At 50.3% G+C, this 21,855-nt stretch overlaps 8 protein-coding genes across 8 annotated transcripts; 4 read left to right on the top strand and 4 right to left on the bottom strand.

Moving 5' to 3' along the window:
* Nucleotides 1-560: 560 nt before the first annotated feature.
* Nucleotides 561-1,400, top strand: N7509_007796 (ABC transporter substrate-binding protein; the record flags this gene model as incomplete). The annotated part of the gene is made up of 1 exon (XM_056632433.1): nt 561-1,400. The coding sequence occupies one exon, from the start codon at nt 561-563 to the stop codon at nt 1,398-1,400; it is 840 nt and encodes a 279-aa protein (XP_056487984.1).
* A 1,767-nt stretch (nt 1,401-3,167) lies between these two features.
* N7509_007795 (snoRNA-binding rRNA-processing protein NOP14) lies at nt 3,168-5,955 on the bottom strand (the record flags this gene model as incomplete). The annotated part of the gene is given in 4 exon segments (XM_056632432.1): nt 3,168-3,630; nt 3,647-3,858; nt 3,929-5,605; nt 5,668-5,955. The coding sequence occupies 4 exon segments, from the start codon at nt 5,953-5,955 to the stop codon at nt 3,168-3,170; spliced, it is 2,640 nt and encodes an 879-aa protein (XP_056487983.1).
* A 695-nt stretch (nt 5,956-6,650) lies between these two features.
* On the top strand, nt 6,651-7,346 carry N7509_007794 (uncharacterized protein; the record flags this gene model as incomplete). The annotated part of the gene is made up of 1 exon (XM_056632431.1): nt 6,651-7,346. One exon carries the CDS (start codon nt 6,651-6,653, stop codon nt 7,344-7,346), a length of 696 nt encoding a protein of 231 aa, XP_056487982.1.
* A 198-nt stretch (nt 7,347-7,544) lies between these two features.
* Nucleotides 7,545-10,035, bottom strand: N7509_007793 (uncharacterized protein; the record flags this gene model as incomplete). Its single annotated transcript, XM_056632430.1, has 8 exons — nt 7,545-8,532; nt 8,585-8,706; nt 8,764-9,037; nt 9,092-9,231; nt 9,284-9,518; nt 9,575-9,648; nt 9,706-9,918; nt 9,976-10,035. The coding sequence occupies 8 exons, from the start codon at nt 10,033-10,035 to the stop codon at nt 7,545-7,547; spliced, it is 2,106 nt and encodes a 701-aa protein (XP_056487981.1).
* A 197-nt stretch (nt 10,036-10,232) lies between these two features.
* N7509_007792 (pentatricopeptide repeat protein) lies at nt 10,233-12,790 on the top strand (the record flags this gene model as incomplete). Its single annotated transcript, XM_056632429.1, has 2 exons — nt 10,233-11,802; nt 11,835-12,790. The coding sequence occupies 2 exons, from the start codon at nt 10,233-10,235 to the stop codon at nt 12,788-12,790; spliced, it is 2,526 nt and encodes an 841-aa protein (XP_056487980.1).
* A 369-nt stretch (nt 12,791-13,159) lies between these two features.
* On the bottom strand, nt 13,160-14,201 carry N7509_007791 (Sec63 complex subunit SEC66; the record flags this gene model as incomplete). Its single annotated transcript, XM_056632428.1, has 3 exons — nt 13,160-13,543; nt 13,668-13,972; nt 14,102-14,201. 3 exons carry the CDS (start codon nt 14,199-14,201, stop codon nt 13,160-13,162), a joined length of 789 nt encoding a protein of 262 aa, XP_056487979.1.
* A 631-nt stretch (nt 14,202-14,832) lies between these two features.
* On the bottom strand, nt 14,833-19,730 carry N7509_007790 (chromatin segregase YTA7; the record flags this gene model as incomplete). Its single annotated transcript, XM_056632427.1, has 2 exons — nt 14,833-17,690; nt 17,744-19,730. 2 exons carry the CDS (start codon nt 19,728-19,730, stop codon nt 14,833-14,835), a joined length of 4,845 nt encoding a protein of 1,614 aa, XP_056487978.1.
* Nucleotides 19,731-21,200: 1,470 nt separating this feature from the next.
* Nucleotides 21,201-21,680, top strand: N7509_007789 (uncharacterized protein; the record flags this gene model as incomplete). The annotated part of the gene is made up of 3 exons (XM_056632426.1): nt 21,201-21,344; nt 21,404-21,569; nt 21,625-21,680. The coding sequence occupies 3 exons, from the start codon at nt 21,201-21,203 to the stop codon at nt 21,678-21,680; spliced, it is 366 nt and encodes a 121-aa protein (XP_056487977.1).
* Between the last annotated feature and the right edge of the window lie 175 nt (nt 21,681-21,855).

The following is a 21,855-nucleotide window of genomic DNA, read 5'->3' as shown; positions in this document are numbered from 1 at the left end:
TGAAATGAAATAGATAGCCAGATCGAAAAACTGCTGAGGCACTTATGCGGTTATGCCTCAGGCATAGAATATTGCCTTCCTCCGTTGCTGCCTGGCTCCCAGATAGCTTTAGTTATTCGAATGCACATACATTCACGTCTTTCATGGTTTTGATCTTCTGTGCAATAAAGTGCTGAATACTGCCATTCCAGGGATCTTCCTACCTTGCATAGATATGGTAATTATTTGCCTACGACAGGCTTGGAAATTTTGCCCCGCAAAAAGCCAGCGGGACCATCGGCACATCGGGGTTCTCCGAAAATCGTGCAAGGTCGACCTCGCAAGGTTTCGACGATAAGAAAATCTACAACTGCATTAGCGTTGAATGTGAATGACACGAAGGTCTCAAAGTGAACGCTCTCGAATACTTTTCCAGCACTCACACCAACAATTTGAAGGGTCCATTTCGCAGATCCTTATTTATTGCGGCCCCAAAGCGCCTTGTATACCGCTTTTCATTCGCCCACAACTTGATCCGATATACCACAAAACCTGGGGCCCAAAGCCGGGAGAGGCTAAACATGCAACCCTTCCACATTGCCGCCACTGGTTATAGTCTCAATTACCTCCCAGAGTACATTGCTCTTCGGCATGGGTTCTTCCGGGAACAGGGACTTGACGTGAAGGTGCAAATCCCTACACCTTGGGACGGTGTGCTCGACGCACTTGCCGATGATTCTGCTACAATGTGCCTTGGGGGAATCTGGGTGCCGTCTATGTACCGCAACAGGTTACAGAACTATACTGTATTTGCGCAGATTGCAAACCGGGCACCTCTCGCCTTAATTCGACGTGCCAGTGACAGAGCTTTCGAGGTATCCGAAGTGGCCGGGCGCACTGTCCTAGTAAATTCGAGTGGTGGAGCCAGTTTTGGTCTTTTCTTCAAGATGCTGCTGCGTGAGAACGGCGTTGATGCGAGATCAGTCGACTATATTCAGGATTTGGGTGGTGAAATGCTGGGAAATCTATTCCAAGGCGGCATGGGCGACTACTTCGTTACCGACAGTCTCTCTGCCCAGGCTATGGTCGCGCACAACCCTGATGTGGTTATTGCCATGCAGATGATCACGCAAGACGACGTCCCATGGAGTGTGTATTACCGAGAAACTGCCACAATAACATCAGAGATTCTAGATGCACAGAAGCGGTTCTGTATCGCTCTTCAGAAGGGTATAGACTGGGTTCTCCTGCACAATGCAGAATCATTCCAGGATGAGCTCTCCGAACTCTTTCCGATATTCCAATTGATGTCGTTGTCTCTGTTACCAACGACTTTCGTCGGAATGGCATGTGGACGACCACTTCTGTGCTCCGAAATGGTTACAACCGCTGGCAACTGGGACTGCGCGATGCACGCCTAATCACGGAGCCAATTGTTTATGAAGATCTTGTTGATAACGCACCGTCAGCCGCTGCGCAGATCTTAGTGAAAGCCTCAACGAAGACAAAAGATGGCACGATCCCACAATGCCGACATACACCGTAATAACGACGAGAGCCTCACTGTAATCAGTTTCTATCCTTTCCTAGATTCGAATTCGAATTCGGCAATTATTATGGTTGAACTGCCAGGTTCGATGAGCTAGTTCTTGAATAATATAATTAGTGGCCTCAGGCACCTCCTAAGAGCTATCCAATTAGATGCCATAATTGTTCATCCAATCAAGGAAGTCCAGTAAGCGCAGCCCGAACACAGCCTCGCGATAATTCATGCGCCCATCAGAGTTGATCATTCTCTTCAAACTGCTCTTGGTGAATTATCGTATATTGGGTTAACTCCATGGAATTCTTTCGTCGCAACAAGATAGACTCAACTTCATCCACAATAACCCGCGTTCAGCGGGTTGATAGGCCATTCAGGCAGGTATTCTGTTTTTTATTTCACAGAGGATCTAAGCACCGCTCTGGGATATCATCAACATGAGTTTCTTTGGGCCTTCAACAACCATCATTATGCACTGTTCCTTTACTTCACGAAAAAATGGGAGAGAAGACTGTCATAGCACTGGCATGTCATTTCCGAGATTAAGCGATGGTAGCAGCCACAATTGGGCTGATATTCTTATGGACTCTCCGAATCCCATTTTTTCTTGGCACTTGGCTCTGTTTGGTGTGGCACAGGATAAGGGTATTCCTGAAGCAAATAGGCTCCAGTTTTGCCTCGAACTACTCCGGAGAATGGCAGATCGTTCTGCAGAAGGAGCCAGAGATGCTCTTGGGATGGCTCTAAGGCAGGCGAGATTGAAAGGGCACATGCTCAATTTTATGCTTGACGTCGACAAACTGTTCTATCAGGAAGAGAGGGTCGTGAATGAGAGACTCGATAGATAACTGACCGATGACTGATTCGACATGGTTGGCCTCGAGCTTGAAGATCCTATGCTAGTCACAGCTACTCGCAGGGGACATCGCGAAATGATGACGCTGATTTTGGACTCAGACACAAAAGGCGATGTCCTTGGCACTTCCGGTGAGACAGATCTTACTTTATCCAGCGAATATAATCGAATTAAGTCGGTAAGGACTTTCAGACCTGTTGGCGTAAATATCGATTTGGAAGATGACCAAGACCAGACGCTGCCCCGCGCCACGGGAACCGCGATGCGAAAAAAAAATCCTTCAATCAGCAGGGAAATGAGAGCGATTGTCAATTGTTTCTGATAAACAGCCAACTTTTCGTATCCGAAACCAGGGAAACTCTCGAGGTCTCGGAATTTCGAGCCTGGCGTGCCAGCCCCGCGTCTTTTTATGACCAGCGAAATCGAGGCCAAGAACTTGAAAAATCACCCTATGGACAAATGTTACCTACCAGTACCTATTCGCATATAATACTAGGAGACTGCCACTTGTTAAATGGCAACCGCGGGCTAATGAACATACTACCCGGCAAACTATGAATATAGAGCACTAGATATAGCGTTCTATTGTAACAAAGAGATTTAATACTGATAATGTGCGATGTATTTCGACTTTTAATTCCCAACCATGCACCAGCCCAAGGGCAAAACAAAGAGAGTATATACCTATCCAGAAGATGTGTAAAGAAAACAAGACATATGCATAAGCATCCACCAAGGTATCCTGGCAGAAAGAGTGAGACAAGAAGAGAGTCCGGGCTACAGAGTAGATTAGCGCTTGCCCTGACGCAGTCTCTTCTCCTTCTCGTAATCGTTCGCCGCACGACCCTCCTCGCTCTGGATCTCGGCAATAAGCTTCCTGTACTTCTTCTCGTACTCGGAATCGCGCTCCTTCTTCTCGCGCAACTTCTCGCGTGCAACGAAGCTGGCATCCTTGCGCAGCTCGCGCATGGCACCCTTCTTCTCGCGCTTGTACTCCTTCTTGAGGCGGTTGGTCTCGGCACGCTCGCGGTCTGGGTCGTAGTGCTTGTCCGGGTTGAAGTTTTCCTCGAACTTGGGGATGGCAGATTTGATAGCTAGCGGCTTGTGGTCGTGGAGGAAGAGTGGGCGGCGGGTGAGATGGGCTTGGGTCAGGTGTGCGTTAATCTTGTCCAGAGCAGATTTGACGGGCAAAACCTTGTTCTTGAAAGATTTGGAGATATGCTGGAGGACGACTTGGGCCGGTGCTGAAGATCTCGGTAAAGGCAGACTTTTCGCACCAGATGTCCGAAGAGGAGCCGAGGAGAGCGGCGAATGTAGTAATAAGGGACAGCTTGAGTTCTTCCTCGCCCTTGGGGTCGTTAGGAGAGTTGATGACATCGTCGAATTGCAGCTTCCGCGAGGAGACCTTTTTGGATGATTCCAGGCGGAGAGTCTCTGCAATCTTGCGAGGGGGGGAAAGCTCTAAGCTCGGCGGCCAATTCTGTAGGAGCCAGATTGCAGAGGGCATTCAACGCGTAGTTAATGAATTCAGGCATGTATCTCTTTGAGACGGCCTGGTACTGAACAATCAGGGTTGCAGCGAAGGCACCACTTGCCAGGTCAGTCAAGTCTTCGACGTTGCACTGTCCCAGGTATCGCGCAATACACAGATGAGCAGGGGTGGAGACGGCGTGGAAGTGGTCTGAGGTAGGGAAGATTGTCGAGATGCCGGACAGAACGACGAGGTCACCGGGGATGAGGTTTAGGGGGCGGACCTTCGATATCTCACGAAGGCGCGCACGGAAGGCTGTTGCCACATTAATGGCGTGTGTCTTGGCTAATGAATGGATGTGACGCAGAATGTTCTCGATGACAGCGAAGGAGGGCTCCTCAGTCTCATCGGCCATATAAGCGATATGCTCCACGAGGATCTCAGCAAACTTGCCGAGCTTATCCTTGTTGCCGGGCTTGAGACGCGGGTGATGCAGAGCACGAATGCGCTGAACGATTGTCGGAACATCCTGAGCCGGCACATTCTTGATAATTTCAAGGAAACTATCGTGATCGGCCGGGCAAGGGTATGTGAAAGCCAATTTACCGGTGGCAGATTGAGTGATCCCCACAGCTGTCCCGGTTGTTGATGTTGGGAGAGTCATTCCATTGATGAGCTCATCCTCCTGCTCGGCCACATCGGGCTCGTCATCATCTGAAAGCTCCTCTTCCTCCATATCGCTGCCATCCAAAGATAGACTGACATTTGACCTGGTCTCAACAAGGTCGTCGTCGATAACGAAATCATCCTCATCCTCGACGCCCATATCGGGGGCACGTGGCACAGTCGAAGAGGTTGGAAGACCAAAAGCCATCGCATCATCCTCTTCCTCCTCCGACTCATCTCCTGCGAAGAAAGAATCTTTATCGTCGTCTGCCATGTCTTCATCATCACTGACGTTCTCTCCACGCATTCGCTTGAGTCGATCATCCTCCAATTTCTTGAGTCGTTCGGCTTCCTCCTCGGCCTTTTCTTCGACCGTCTTCGTACGATCCGTAGGTGCGGACCGCTTGTCAAAAGTGAATTGCTTGAGTCGTTGATCGTATTGCTTTTCTGTGTCTTGCTGCTCCGGTACTTGCATCATAGCCGCGCGCTCTGGGTTCATAGCCGCCAGATCCTGCTTGGCAGGCTCATCTTGCTTGGCCGGGGCCTTCATACCGCGGAGAGCCTCGAAGAGATCAGGAAGTTCCTTGTCCAGCTCATCTCGTAGATCATCGTCATCTTCCTTGGCTTGTTGCCGCTCATGCTTGTGGAACTTGGATTTGGCAATAACCTCCTTCATCACCTCGGCCTTAGACTTCTTGCGTTCGGGGTGATCACCCTCAGCTCCAAAATCAATGAAGTCCTGGTCTTCCTCTTCTTCCTCATCTTCCCCATCTTCAGGGAGGACTCGTTTCCGTTTTCGCGATTTTTCGTCGTCAGATTCTCCACCGTCCAGGCCATCGGCATCGAAATCGTCGAGGGTCTTCCCGTCGAGGGTCAATGACTGACCCATGTGGGTGAGTTGGAAATCCTCCTCTTCATCTTCAAGGTTGAACATCGATTCCTTGCGCATTTTCTTCTGGCTTTCTCTGGCGAATCGTTCGGCGGCTCGTTCTTCGGGGGTCATGGTGGGATCATTTTCACCAAAACGGCGATCGACTAATCCACCAGTTTTGTGGCGATCCTTCATTTCCTGCAGTAGGGTGGCACGGCGCTGTTCGTGATCGTTAGCTATGAACATTACCAGCCCAGAAAGTATCTAGATATGCAACCTACCCTTTCCTCGCCCAAGGACTTGGTGACACCTGGACGATACCCCTTCGCGGCTGTTGAGGGTCCATCGCGAGTTGTCGCTTCAAATTTGCTTCTGTTAGTAGGAGCCTTGATCTCGAAAGGGTTGAATCGATCTCGAATTGCTTGCAGAGCGGCATTGCGCTGGTTCCGATTTTGCGCCGAGGCACCGGTCTTCGCATTTTCGCGCTTTTGCTTCTTAGACTGCTGGGGACGGATCACACCGCTATCCCGAAGCGAAGCCTTCAGCTGCTTCAATTGCGAAGGCGGCATTGTTGTCTGGCTGGACTTTGCGGAGTGGGTTCCTTTTTTTTTCGTTGCTTTCACGATTAAGAAAAAAAATGGATCCACCGAGGCGGTGACAATTCTGCCGGCCATCGAGCGTATCTCCGCATCTCCAATTATCACCCACTTACACTACACATCATGGCTCCTTTCTCGGGGACGGCGTGCTTTGGCTATGCCTAGGTGAGAAAGGCTGGGTCTGCTTTGGAGAAGGAAGAAGCTGACGTTCTTAGGCATATCGCTTTTCTTCGCCGTGCGTGGAATCGCCACGGACTTATGCCAAGTCGTTGATCTCACCGAGATCAAGCATATCGAACGAGAAGACAAGATTATCAGTGAAGGGACAGAGGAAGGTGAGTGCTATTTATGCTCAAATATATCTCCGACTGCCTATATTAACATATTCTCAGTTCTCAAGCTAGATACCCTCTTAAAGCTTTCCGAAAGCACGAGCCATGACCTCCGAGCCGCGTATGACAGACAACCCCGTCGAGTCAAGCCACAAGTCACTAACTAACATTCAACAGAGCGCTGCGTATCATTTCAGAGCGATCGACTAAGGGTGGAACGCGTGATTTGTTACTGGACGATCTGGCATCCAAAGACAAGCTCCGGCAAGGCAGGGCATTGACCGCACTTCACTTTCTGGTCTCGAACAGAGCGTGTATGTCCGCCGTAAATACATGATTGCTGGAGCTGCTGCTTATTTACCGTTATTAGTATCTCGAACTTCCGTTTGCACCCGACTCCGAGACATCCAGACATACACAGCCTTGACCAATTGTCTTTGCAATTTTCTGGACGAACATACCGAGCAAACGTCTACCACAAGTTCGCCTATCCTCCCCAAAACAAGACCCGTGGGCGAAAAGAAGGCACTTGCTATCTTGAACATCCTCCTACCTGAAAATATCCATGCTGCAATCGAGGCCGGCATTGTCAGTCGCTGGCTCTGCAAATACCCATTTCCCTGTGCGTTGCGCGAGCCTTCACGTCGACAGGACGTGGCTATTCTCATGAAAGCATGGTGGGCAGATGACGCAGTCATGAGTTCCATATTTGGAACATTGACCTCGCATCCCGATGGTATCAAGCAACTCCGCAAACATGGTCTTATGGGCAGCATGATTGAGGAGAATGACCAGGATGACGATGAAGATGATGAAGATGGCGACGATGACGACGCAGACAGCGATGTGTGGATGGTGGACGGAGAGGATACAGCTGGTGCATACCCCGAATCCTCGCCGAGAAGGCATCGAGAAAGCAACGCTGCAGAGCAAGCACTTCGTCGACGGCGGAGGGAAGCGATGGTATTAAGTGAAGGAGGACGGCCGCTCGGAAGAGCTGATATCATTCAGAGACCAGTCCAAGAATGATACCACAAAATTTGCTACATTTTTCAGCCAAAGAAAGTCTGCGCATGTGCAGGCTATGCCTTTTTACTTTTGAAACTCGACTACATGTCTATGATACCCCATCCCAGATTAGGGAATATGATTGATTGATGTTTGAAACTCGTTGTGGTAATTGATATCCCTAGAAAATAGAAATTCATCTAGAATATAATATCTTGACTATAATCCTAGCCATGCCGACTTCGCCAAGTGGTCAGCCTTCTTGCGGCTAGCATTCTTGACCATGCCGAACATCTTGAGATCAGACAAGGCGCCATAGAACAAAGCCATGACAATACGCTCGTCGCATTTCTTGCCTTCTTCACTTTCAAAAACCGCAAGAAATGCCTGCCAGAGGTCATGAACATTGACCAACGCACCGGATTCCAGATAAAGCTGGTATAAGATAGCGGCAGCAGGCTGCTTAGAAGATATCTTGGCTTGGCCTTGATCGGCGTCTGAGGAAGAAATCAAATAATCGAAAGGGCTGCCCATTGCACGCTCGATGGCAAAACGTGGACGAGGCGCAAAGTTATCCTTGAGTGGGTTGCGCAGATCAAACAAAAATGCTTCATGCATGAACAATTCTTGTGGTCGAATCAGAATTTCCGTGAAGTATTCTTGCAATGCAGCCACTAGTCGATCAATGATTTTGGTATACTCGAGATCTTGCCCAGAGAGATTGGCCTTGCCTTTGCTGAGCTGAATGCGCTGCTGAACAACAGTTGTCTTGGTTACGGAGCTGTTGATGTTATATTCACTGCGTAGAGGCTCTTGGTCCGGACAGGTCTCCAGCAGTGTGCCAAAGTCCGCCTTGAGCTCCGCAAGGGTTGAATCGTTGGATAACGCTGCCGGGAGAGTTGCAAGAACACCCTCAAGTTTCTCGGAATCCATAGCCCTGACGGTAGCCAGCATATCATCAACGACCTGAGATTCGCCGAGCTCTCCAGCTAAGGCACGGACTGAAAGATCCGATACGGTTGACTTTTTCGTGCCTTGGGTATGTTGGAGGCAAGCATGGATGAGGGTCACTGCCTGGAATATATCGCGCATTCTTTGCTGGCCGATTTCAAGGTGGTTGAAAACCTCTCCGAGCAAATGCCGATCATTCTCAAGTAAATTCCGAACTTCCATAGGCGAGCCAGCTTCCACCAGGTCTTCACAGTACCTGCGAGTTTATTAATAAAAGGATTTTGCGCCACCATATCAATCGTGCTTACATTCGGAAAGACGGCAGATTTCTGATAGCCTCGATGAAACGGCCCTGGAATAATTCGGGTCGTTTGGAGTCTCCGAGTAGCGCAGAAAGAGGGTTGGCGAAGAAATGCGACATGCACGCATACTATCATATATTAGAAACTTGACGCTCCATACGATGGAAAGATATGGCATTTCTTACCTTGACCATACGACTGAACGCTTCTGGGGTTTGGAAGTAATCGCTTGCTCTTTCAAATAGTGTGCTCGTGATGTTACGCCCGATCCACAACTTTCCATTTGGATTGGTCTGAAGGGCCTCATATATCCGGTCGACACAGTTACCAGCATCTTGAACCTCAAAATGCTTGCCCTGGAGTAGAGAGACACAAGATCGAGGAAGCCGGGTTTCGAAAAGTTCAACAGATGTTGAGATACCAAGTAGTATAGTAAACGGGATACGATCAAGCCAAGATCTAGGAATGCATTAGCGGTGGTCAGTCTCAAGGCGGTCTTGGTATTATTCTCACTGGAATAACGACAGCAGGTCTGTTAGGAGAGCTGGGTCAAATGCCTCACTATCCCGCAATGCAATAACCAGCTTCTTTGTCCCTTTTCGTTGAACGTAATCGTTAAGCAAGTCCAAATCATATCCGAGTACTCGAGGCCCCTTATTATCTATCAGTATGGCATGCGTGGATGTCGTGGCTTCAAAAACCTACTGTTCGATCTGTGAGGAACTTTTGATATCCATCATTGCCCTCGGTGTTTGTGACTGCCGCACGGATAACGTTCTTCAATGAATTCTTCAAATTGGTTGCGTCGCCCGACTCCAATACCACAACGCCGCCTTCCCCGCTTGAGGTTAAGTGATCGTTGAGGCGAGATAACAATCTGCTAAGGGACGAGACATTGGATCCCACTGTCACAAGAGCCGTCGGTATACATCCATTGCACCTAGATAGACATCAAGTTAGACAGAGACCATAACTCCGAGTGGTTAGGGACCGTACGTTTGTGGTGACGTCTCTCTCACGAAAGACAGCACGTCTGTGAGAACTCCCGCATCCACGTCTTCCAAAATTCCCTACATGAGAATTGTAAGCTGGTGTATTCCAAGCACCCTTGTTGTTCGATTTCCCACCTGGATCTTCTGTTCTTGTTCGGACCACAGCTGCTTGTAGGTGTTCAGTCGTTGTTGTACACCTTCGGCGCTCTCCTCTCCATTCAGTAGAGGTATAAAATGTTGCGAGTCGGATTTTGGGTCTTGGGCACCGGTGGAGGAGACTTTGCGACGCTTCTTTGGGGGTTCATTGGCGGATTTCCCAGGCTTTGCGGGTTGGTAGATATAAACGCCCTTGTTTGGTAGCAGGTTAGCCTCGTATTGCAGAGAGCACGGGAAGTCAAAACTCACTTGGTACTGAGACCTGTCCCGAGACAGGTCCAGCGCTTCTTCGAGGCCGTCTGGATCCATTGCTAGGCTCAATCTTGTTGAAGCGCGTCGAGGGATGAGTTGATGCTGGCGCAACTTCGCGGAGGGCGGAAGACGCTAAACCCGAAAAAGGGGAAAATCGACGGAAGTCGTGCGGCGAACTTCTGCGACTCTTATCAACTTTATCAACCCACCTCCCACCTTTCCTCCTCCCCCCATGATCGATTAATTAATTCCATATGCTCCGCCAGGTTGTTCGAGGAGCTCGGTGGTATTATACGGCTCGCAGCCCGTCGATTCCCCGACGTTCCTTTTCCGCTGTGACCGCGCGCCGTCTCGACTTTGGCGGGCCAAACGACAAAGTTAACTTCTACGAACAAGATGGCAAGAAGCGACGCAAGATTGACCCCGAAGCCGAGGATAATGAGGAAAGAGAAGAGGTTGAGCAGGAGCTGGCGAAGCTTGAAGAAGAACTCAAGGAGTTAGAGAAAGGGCCTTTCGACCCCGACAGCCCTTTTATCCAAAGTTTGCCAGAGAACGACCGGAAGATTGCCCTGGAGGCCCTACGGAAATATGACGAAGAGAACCCTGCAGAACCGCAACCTTCGCTAAACGATGTATTCGATGGGGAATTGGATATTATGCTGAAGGAGGAATTCCACGGAATGGCGCTGGAGGAAGAGAATTGGCAAGATGGCGCCAGACAGCGTCGGAGGCTGGCTACCAAGAAGTTCGCTGAGGCAAAGCTCGAAGGCCCCGATTCTCATCCTTACGCCATTCGATTGAAGAACTCGCTACAACGATATACTGCAAATGGAGCGGACGAACGCGCCAGGCAGGAGGTATGGAAGTGCTATCGCCGGTGCAAACAGGCCATTCCAGGCTTCCTCGATGCGCTTCCAGCAGAAGCTATGGACATAGTATGGGAATCACAAGCTACCGACAATTCAGCCAAATCCGCGCGATCAACACACCTCCAAACCCTCGTTCAAGACGCAGCCGCTATCGACAAACCTCTCTCCACACCCCAGATCCTCTCCTATATCAAAGTTCTGAACGATGGTGGTGATCCTGGAAAAGCATTGGAACAGTGGGAAGCTTATCAAACCAAGTTATCTCAAACGAAGGAAGACCTGGAAGAATACTGGATGCTTGGTGTACGATTATTCGCGGCTGAAAACAACCCTCAACGAGCCCAGGATATCGCATTGGCTTTTCTTTCGAATGACAACACCCGCCAACCACGAGTGCTGATACCAGTCATTACAGCCTGGGGAAGGTTCCCAGGGGCAGAAGCCGAGGTCAAAGCATGGGCCCTATATCTACAACTGAAGACATTCTTGGGTCCAGACATGACAATGGAAGACTATGATAAAGTCAGCATTAGTCTTCTTACAGCCGGTCGATTGGATACTGCAGTCGCCATTTTCAAGGACATGATGGTGACTGGGCAAGACCCAGCCAACGATTCCACGGCTCTTTACAAAGCAGCTCTCGGCCTGGCTGGTAATCTCCATGCTTCAAGCATCGACGAGAAAGCGGTCAACAAGGTGTCTCTTTCGGCACTCACACTCTTACCCCGTCGGTTCCAAAATCGATTCTTTTATGCAAGCTGGATGAAAAAGCTTATTGGAATGGGCCAGGTTGACTCGGCTGCCCTGGTAATCGAGCTTATGTACGAGCGTGGGATCAAGCCAGATAACAAGCATCTGAATGGAATAATGGCCGGTTGGCTCCGCGAGGGCAACGCCGCTTCGCGAGACAAGGCCGAGCGACTTGGATGGGCCATGATCCAACACCGAATCGATGGTGTTTGGAGCGATTCCAGCCAGCTAAACCAGCCCCTCAGCTTGAAGCGAATCAAGTGGTGACCGATCCCAGCCGGATACCGAAATTCCTGAAGCGGGAAGTACCTTCTGCCGGTATCGAAACCTTTTCCATTCTGCTTCTTCACTATACCCGTCGAGGCGATGACGACATGGTGAAATACCTGGTCAAATGCCTTGGGGATGCCCAAATCCAGCCAAATGCATACTTCATGAATCATCTGCTCTATGCGGATCTCCGGAAACAAGACATCAGATCTCTGTGGTCAAAGTTCCAAAAGATGTCTGTCAGTGTCCGACCCGATCTCGAGACATACGCTTGTCTATGGGATTGTGCCAAGATTCAATACGATCGCGGGCGCACTGCGTTTGATGCCGGCTTCCCATCTGCTCGTGAGCTATATGCCAATATGATCAAATGGTATTCAAAGCTTCCTTCGCGTGCCCGACAAGAGACGATGTCGCAGTTCTCGAAGGATCTATATGACCAGATTGTACGCTGCTTCTGTCTGTCAAAAGATGTTTCCGGTACACTCGTTGCTTTGCATTCTATGCGAGCAATGTTCGGTTATACACCAGATGATACTACTGCCCGCATGATAGTCTTGCAGGTAGCCCGCTTAGCAAGCGTTCCAACTGATACCCCCAAGCGCCGCCTTCGCCGCTTATCCTCAACACCCCGAAGCAAAGAGAGCATCACCCAAGTTACCCGCCTACTCGAGATGCTTGGCGAACGTAAATCCATGGCTTTGCGTACGCAAGGATTGAGTGTTGATCAGCTTGACCCTCACGAAAAGCAACAGTATCAGCTTGAGATCATGGCTAATCTGCTGCGTATTGTTCTGAGTCGTGCAGAAAGTCTTGATCCCGCTCGAGTGGAAGAAAAGCTTGCCATTGCTGCAGCGGAGATGCAAGTTGGAAATATCGATCTCGGTCCGCCTCTCGGGGTGAATGACAGCCAACTGCTTTAATTTCTGAGGCTGGGTTTGTTTTTTTATTTGGAAGTTCACTGCATGGACTGGCGTTTTCTTAATTATTCTCTAAGCCTTGCATAGAAACAGGCCTGTATATTACTTCTTGTCGAATCTTGAATCGGAATGTACACTTCCCTCTCTTAACTTATGCTCAATCACGGTATACCCACTCGCATGCATGAGCACTCTTTTCCCGAGATCTGTCAACATGAATCCTAGTACTACTAAAGCCATACAACACAACCCCAGTCTCTAAATAAAAACATTGAAAATCCCAAACAATACCCAGATGGTAATTCTATATGAAATAACTATTGGATTAAAGACAGGAGCAGAAAGAAATAATAGTACAAGCCCGTGCGCCATTTATTTCTTGCCCTTGCCCTTCTTCTTCTTCCCACCACTCGGCGAAGCCTGGTTACTCGACGGGTCTGCCTCAACCAACACTGCATCATCATCACTACCCTGTACCGAAGCTGCCGTTTTCGCGGGCGTCGCGGGTGCGATCTCAGAAGCCTTAGCAGCGGGGGACTGGGTCTGGGACTGAGTCTGTGGCGACGAAGTCTCATCCTCATTCAGCTCCTTCATGAAGCTCTCCTTCACGCTGGTGCGCTTCTTCTCCCACCAAACGCGCTCCTCGTCGAGCTTATCCTCATGCTCTTTGATCCTTTGGCGGTAGATTTCGTTGTTCATCATTTCGTTGGCGGATTGGAAGATTGTCTGGCCCCAGTTGGGAGTGTAGGCGTTTGCCTGTGGAGAAAGAAAGAGTTAGTCAGTAACGAAGTTCACAGCAAGGCCGAAGGTGAAGAGCTAGCTCTGAAAGCAATCTCCGAGCGAAAACTCCAAGACCCCCCCATAGCGGTTGAAATCATACCTCGGAAACAACATCGCGCACCTCCTCCTCCATCTCCTTCTCGGCCCGCATAAATCGCTGCCACAGGTCATCACCGACACTGCCGCGCTGGAGAAGTACAGAGAGCGCTTGCTTCTGGTTACGAAGAGTCATGACGCGGCGAATATCCTCAGTCGCGCGGCGCAGGAGCGCAGCCTTCTGAACGGACTCGGGGACATTGGGAGTCTTTTTCTCGGATTGGGAGGAGGGGTCGAGGTGGAGGAGTGAGAAATAAATATCACGTTGGAGGTGTGCTGGGAACCAGGGTTCCAGGGACATAGCTTTTTCTAAAGCGAAGGAAGAAGTGTTGTTAGCTCGGCGCTTGATTCCATTCCCACATAGTGCGAGGGGTAAAGGGCAAAGACGGGATCGGGACACAAGTGGATTGGATTCCAAAGAGAGATATAGAGACGTACGGGCCTTTCGCTTTCGGTATAGAGAAGAGAATGTTGCGAGAGAACCAATGAGTACACCCAAGTAGGCCAAAGGCACGGCGAGACTGAGCCAGTTCACCATGTTTGCGGTGCGGGTGTGGTAGATATGCGGTAGAGAGTGTGTATCTTATGAGAAAGGGGGCGCCGGAGGTCGAAAGGGGGTTTGTAGATAGTTCAAGCTCTGGTCATGATCTCAGGAGAGAATTTCGGAGCGAATTCGAGGTTGGTGGTGGAATTGTTGAAAGAAGGGTCTCGGAAACAAGGTGCAGGACCGCAAAGGCCAGGTGTTTAGTGGGTCGAACGTCACATGTCCACGAAGTATAAGATTCGAGGTCAGCACAAAGACCTGTCGACAATAAGATTATGGGAACAATTTGGACATTTCTTTGAAGTTATGAAGATTCTTCTACAGTAGTTTGATAAAATTCAGATCGTGTTTCCATTTCTTTCTAGATGTACGTGTTTGGGACCTCCCATAACTCTCCCATTTCGCTTGTACCCACTCTCTCTCACTCACACTCGGCCTCGAAAAAAAAGAAAAGAAAAGAAGGAAACGAAAAAGTCGGTATAGTGGAGAACAATTATTCATGACAGAATGAAACGCCGGGCCTAGACATGACAGTAGGTTTGAAAAAACAACATAAAATGTATTAACAGGTGGAAAGAAAACGAAGATGATCGCAAAACAGCCTCTAAACCGTCACCAGCAGCAGTTAGTATGGCTGATTGGCCATCTGCTGCTTGGTATTATGGCTAATTGGCCCGACCTCCTGCATGGACTGCATATCCTCCAAGGTCGCATTGAACGTTTCGGTGATACCCTTGGCCACAATTGTCCGGTTCCACTCGCCGCGCATACGCCAGATGTAATCCATCAACCGAGCATTGACCTGCTCGAGCTGCGCCACAGAGCAGCCGCTTGTTTGCTGAGTCAACTCGGTGTGCAGGTGCATAATGTACTCGTGGTCAATAACAAGATCAGGCGTCGGCTCACTATTCAGCAACGATTGAAGATTGGCGGACGTATTCGCTGTGGGCTTGGAGGCATCAAATAGAGGAGGCTGTGGCTTTGGCTGTGACTGCGAGTGGCTGCCATTCAAGCCGCTATGCTCGTCTGCTTGGGTCAAGGCTTGCGAGTCCCGCGGTAGCGGGGAAGGCTGGCTGCTACCTCCTTGCTGGGTATCGGGCAGATGTTCCTCCTGCGAGACTCGATCGGGATATTGCGTAAGGTCGGGGTACTCGTGCCGTGAGACCTGAGGACTCTGGGTCTGATTTTGTTGGTTGGACAATTGCTCGGAGGACTTCTTCTCGGAGGTTGTCTGAGTAGTAGACGCTTCGTTTGTGTAATCAGCTGGTTGAGACCCAGGAGCCATGGGAGTCATGGGTCCCTTTTGTGAAAAGCTGGATAGACCAGACTCTCGCCGAAGCTGCTGGGACGGCGCAGTGTGCGAGTATGCTGGCTTCGGCTGCGCGGAGGGTCCGAACGAGCTGTGTTGGGTATCCTTGCTGCCAGAGTGATCGCCAGAATGATCCTCAGAGTTGGTCATGAAAACGTCGCCGTCACCATCGCCATGGGAGCCATTGCTCTGAGCATGAGAACCGGACTCATTCAAATCTGAGCCACCACCGTTGTGGTTCCCGTTAACAAAGCTGACATTTGACAGTTTGGTAGGTGTAACTGGACGCGAATCATGGGCAGAGAAAGCCTTTGATTCAGTATTACCAAGGAGTCCGTTAGAAGAGACGGGTCGTGAAGCTGCCTTCTCCGCTTCTTCAGCAGCGAGTTTGGCACGCTCGATCGCCTCTTTTTCACGAGCCATATCACGAAGATAAAGATTCTCACATTCTGCCAGGAGCGCTGGCTCGGCCGATTCGATAGTAGAAATATCAACTTCGACATTAGATAGAAGTTCATTCGCACGCAACAGTCGTTCTTGGTCACCCAATTGGCGTGCATCCTTGGCAATTCGCTTGATGTCCGCCAAAAAGTCAGATGGGCGTTTGTAGTAACCATTGGACAGGCGCTTCTCCATTGTGACAATCTCCATATTGTAGAAAAACTTCCCGGACACGGTCTCGCGAAGACCAGGAACGCCGTTTTTATCGTAATCCTTCTCGAAAGGTCTGTAGGTATACGGATCGTCGACAGGGACATCACTAGTCACAATATTCGGATCCGCCTCTTCCCACAGGTATCGGATTTGTGCTTCATCGATCACTCCGGCCCGGAAACGCTTGTATTTCTTAATCTGGTCCATGATCGGCTGAATTCGGATCTTCAGGAGATTGAGGGTCTGACGATCCTTCTTCTTCTGGGCTTTAATCTGTTCCTTTGTCATTTGCGATTCAGGCGTGGGAGGTGGCGGAGGTGCAACTTCGAGCTCCTCGAGTTTCCGCATTTTGCGCTTTGCAGGATCAGGGAAGTCGGTTGGGGCGGTTTGAACGTATTCGATCAATTTCTCAAAGAATTCATGTCGTGCTTTGTTCCCAGGAGCTTCAATATCGAACATATTCATCTTGGAGAAACCGAAAAGTTCCTTGAGTAAGGCGGGGTCCGTTTCCCTTTCGCCTGACTCAAGCACACCAAGTAGTAGAACTTGATCAGTGGGCGGTATTGAGTCAAGTGAATCCAAGAACGTGGATATTACAGCGTGGCCAACCGTTTCTGACCAAGAGTGAAGGTTCGGGATGTAGATTACACTTGGCTTGTTTCTTTTCACTTCGGAGAAAAGCTGGATTACAGTCGCCTCTGGCGACCTTGTTGAATCACTGAGAAGCGTTTGAAGATCGAATGCTTGAACGTGAAGACCCTCAAAATGATGGAGGAGGGCCGCTGCGAGATATTTCTGTCCCATTCCTCGGGAGCCACGGAGAAGCAAGCGCGGTTTGAAGATTCGCGAACGATCAAAGTCTTGCATGATTTGTTCTCGTCGGAATCCATTTCCATCTGCGGGCTCCTCGTACTGAGCTTCCTCTAGAGCAGTAAGTCTCTTTCGCTGCGGTAAGATCTCAGCGAGAGAAGCCTCGATATCGGCAAGCGCCTGGCGCAGCAGGGGTTCGACCTTCTGCGGCAATGCGGTTGCGCCAGAGGAAGTTGTTCTTTCAGAGGACGGAACCATCTTCTTGACTGCCAGCATGAAATCCTTGGGGATAACATCGATTTTTTTGGGGTCAATGATGAGCTTTTTGTCTGACTTGTAGATCTGGGGGTATTCTCGCTGAACAGCATTGAGAGCAGCTTCGGTACAGAGAGCTCGCAAGTCGGCACCGCCGTAGCCCTTGGTGATCTTGGCTAGCTCATCTTTGATATGGAGGGGGAGGGCAGGGTCCCACCCCTTGGTGTGGATGTCCAAGATCGCACGTCGACCTTCAAGATTAGGAAGTGGGAAATAGAACTCGCGGTCGAAGCGACCAGGGCGGCGAAGAGCAGGGTCAACAGAGTCAGGTCGGTTGGTTGCACCGATCACTATGACTTGACCACGTCCATCCATACCATCCATCAATGCCAGGAGAGTGGAGACAATCGATGCATGGATTTGTTCCTGTTTACTGGAACGCACGGGCGCCAGACCTATAAAAAACCGATTAGCAAAAAAGGTTTTAACAATGGGGAGAACTTCTTACCATCAATCTCATCGAAAAAGATAATACTGGGCTGCGTTTTGCGTGCTTCTTCAAAAAGAAGTCGGAGTTGACGCTCGGCTTCACCAACCCATTTGCTCAAAGCATCTGCGCCCTTTCTCATGTAGAAAGTGACCTTGCGGCCTTCGGAGCTAACACTGTTTGCCAATGCCCGAGCCAAAAGTGTCTTACCGGTACCAGGAGGACCATGGAATAACACACCCCGAGGAGGGGTGATATGGAACCTTTGGAAAATTTCTGGATACAGCAATGGAAGCGAGACCATCTCCTTGAGTTGATCAATGTGTCCCTGTAATCCACCTACACTGTCGAAGTTGACGTTCATATCCACACCAAGCGGATCCGCATCAGCCAGTGCTTGCTTGTCCTTGACCTTGCCGAAGTTGGCTGGTGTGCCAGAGGTATTTTGGGCCGGGTCGCCTGAATGAGTTTGAGGTACAAGGCCGCCGGTAGCTAGGCCATGACCCTTCGGATGGTGAGGCTGAGGAATTTCGTCATCACTACTGTCGCTTTCCACGCCACCAGTCGCAGCAGGGGCTCCAGGAGGGCCAAGAATCGCAGCAGGCCCACCTCCGCCGAATGGACCATATGTTGGGAACAAACTTCGTTGCCAACCTCCACCGCCACCACCACGCCCACGGCGAGATGGAGACTCGGTGACTAAATCATTGTCGGCATCATCGGCTGCCAGGACCAAGTCAGGACGGATGATGCGATAATCAACATCCTTGCGGCTCCGACGAGGCTTTTCGTAAACTACCTCTTGCGCCATACGACGGCGAGGGCGACCGCCTCGCAGATCTTGCAGTTCTTCGGCAAGTTCCTCTGCGACTTCGGACTGGGGGCGTGAAGGTCGTTTGCGCAAACCTGCACGCCGGCCAGTGGCGCTGTCTTCTTCTTCTTCATCGCGAGCCTGGCTTTGTTTTCGAGGCGAGGATTTGGCAGAATGTGAATCCACAGACTCGTCGTTGGAAGCTTCTTCCTCTGGTTCGAAGTCGCTCTCGTCGTTCTTGCGCTGTGAGGATGGCTTCTTGCGGCCAGACCGACGGCGTTCAGGTTCTTCATTTTCAGGCTCCTCTTCGTTATCTGCCTGGTCCCGATTCGGCCGGCTTCGTCGCCGAGAGATAGGTCCTTCGTCATCTTCATCTTCGTCCTCGTCCGCGACATTTTCGACCTTCGCGTCACCATTCTCGGACTCTGGGACGACCCCATCATCATTGGCCATGTCGACATCACCATTATTATCCTCGGCGTCGGGGACAGCTGGCGTATCACCTTCGGCAAAGCTCTGAGGCGCACTTTCCATGACCTCCAAGGTTGTCTCCATAACCTCACTCAAAACAGGTTGCTTCGATGATCGGTGGCCCCGTGAATTCCGGCGCAAACCTTCAGCTTCTGGGCTGAGAGTGCCACGTTCAACGGTCTCCATATGGCGTCCAGAATTGGTCAAGGCATAAATGTCCTCTGAGGCGCCACGGGTACGACGAGTCATTCTTCGAGTAGCGAATTGTGGTTGTTGTAGGATTTCGGGGTTTAGCTTTAACGTAACGATAGCAGATTTCTTCTTGGGCGAAGATCCATCGATAGCGTCTTCAGCTTCTCCGTCGGCATCTGAGTCGGCATTCTCGTCTCGTTCTGACGACTCCTCGTCGGAGGGTTCCTCATACGTCGGTCGAGATTGAGTTGTTGTTCTTCGACGCGCAGTGCCTCTTGCATTGCGCGGGACATTAGGGTCGTCTTGTTCCTGTTCTGATTCGCTGAAGGATAAATCCTCGTCGCTCAGATCGAGGCCATCGGACACAATATCATTGTTCGAATCACGACGTCGCCTCTTCTTGGCGTGTCCGTGTCCGGGTTTCTTTCTGGGGCTTGACTTTGATCTTCGTGGGGCGGGAGAATCGCTGTAGTCTTCGTCGTTCGAATCGGATTTGTTGGCGAGCTCCTCGAGGGTGCGCTTGCCGCCGCGCATGGTGGGCGAACGAGGCAGAGGGAGGGATCAGACTAGTGGAACACTTGGGTCAGCCAGGGCTCAGAGGAATCGCGAAAAAACAGCAAGCTGGGGATATATCGGTTGAAAATGGGCTGAGATTCGATGATTGTCTCGATAGTCGAGTGCATCGCGATAGCAAGGACACGATGGGGAGCTTACAAAGGATAAGACAGATCGGTTGCGGCGACGAAAGAAAGACTGGGGTAGGAGGCGCGCAGCCCACAGAGAAGGGTTCCCTCAGTCGCAGTCGATGACCCACGGGACAATTGCTGATCGACGAGTTGAAGATGGCGACAGGAGGGATGGTGAGGCGCAACCGGTAACAATCGGTAACAATCGGTGGAGGTCTCACGGACTCAGATTTGACGCGTCCAAACTAGAGGGATCTAGACAAGGAGAGACCTCTGGGACAGCAACACAATGCAAGATGTGACAGATTGCAGAGCAGTTAGAAATACAGCCCATCTATCTCGATCAACACGAGCAGTGAATGACCCAGGGCGGAAAGGACTCGCACTTGGGCTGAATGGTCCACCAGCCACAGGGGGAAAGTGTGGCTGGTGGTTTAGTCATCCCCGCACGGACCACTCGGCCATCCTCAGTCGAATACCTTCGGCTTCACCCTGTTGGCCCATGCCCAAGTTCGACCCCCATAAATGATGAATGGCGAGCTGATTTGAGCTCATCATTCACTTAAAATAATCATATCCAATGCGATAGACCCCCGATTGCAGTGTATCGGGCCCCAGGCGCGATGGGGAGGCCGGGGGATCATGACGGTGAAAGGAGGTGTCAGAGGACAGTTAGGGACTTGGAAGAAGCACTCCTGGGCGCTTTCTAACATTTGGGTTGTGGCTCCTTCCTATGCCTGCCCGCCAGAATTCAACCGGACCTGATATCATGTGACTGCTGACTCATCTATAGATCAGGCAGTGGCTGTGCGCCAAATGGAGCGGAGGCCAGAATCTGTCCATAATAGTCAAAGAGTGCTGTAGATATACTCAATGGTGGATGTTTTGAACATTTAACTCTCTTGGTGAAGCTCTATTGGCTGCTTCGCATGAAGTCCAAGCTTGGTTGAAATATATTCTCGCCGGAGGCAATTATGGGCCAGCAATATATACCAAGGGTATAAGGTAATCCAGTCATAGATAATGCTAATAGTAGTACTAGCCCTGGAGTACAATAGTAAATGCGTGACAGGCAACAATTGAGTATTCCTCACAAGGTACACTTCTCATTTAGCATCTCCTCCTCTCAGAACAATTACGGCCCTAATTTATCCAAAAACCAAGTCCACTCCGTCACTCTCAACCCAGTGCCAAGACCACGCGTGCCGACCCAAAATCAACGCTAAACCCCATTCGTCATATCCGCGCTCCCTCAACCCCCAGCCAGCAACGCAACACTTCCAGACAATCCACAATACATCATACATCAACTCAGAAGATGCTCCTCCGTCAATCAGCCCAAAGATTGGCTTCCGCATCCCGCCTCGGGCTCGGGCTAGCCGCCCGTGCGCCAGCCAAGCGCTTCCTCTCTTCAACGCCGTTACTGCGCAACGCCGAAAAGCCCAGTGCCTATCGGGAATCGGTAAGTGTCCTGGGAAGGACTTTCTAAGGGTCTTCAAATGTCTATCGCGATACATGAAGGCATATTTTGAATATAATGATGGACTGACAAGTGGCCAGATGTCCAAATATAAGACCTTCATGGGCCCCTTCGGCAAAGTCTTCCTTGGGGCAGTCCTCACCTATCAAATTATCTACTGGAGCTGGCTGAAGCTTGAGATGGATGAGTCGAAGCTGGAAAAGAACGGTATTTATTGTTTCTAACTTCATGGTGTTTGAGATTCGATACTGATGTTTCCTAGAAGAAATGGCTGGACTGGAGAAGAAGGCTCGCGAGTTGGCGGCCGCGCAGAAATAAAAGTCAGCGACAACCTGATATATCAATTGTACATTATTTTATCTACATCTAGATCTCGAATTTTCATTTCCTTGCCATCACAGAGGGCAAAAAGCAGAGCAAATCATAGTGCAGTTCATAGCGCCGTCAAGTCATGTGACGGTGAGGCTGATTGTTGCCCCTCACCCACTGAAGC

Source organism: Penicillium cosmopolitanum (assembly GCF_028827165.1).
Source record: "Penicillium cosmopolitanum strain IBT 29677 chromosome Unknown utg000008l:1.0-4398992.0:1.0-4402845.0, whole genome shotgun sequence".
In the NCBI taxonomy this organism is placed as follows: Eukaryota; Fungi; Ascomycota; class Eurotiomycetes; order Eurotiales; family Aspergillaceae; genus Penicillium; species Penicillium cosmopolitanum.
This window is presented reverse-complemented; position numbering and strand designations above follow the sequence as displayed.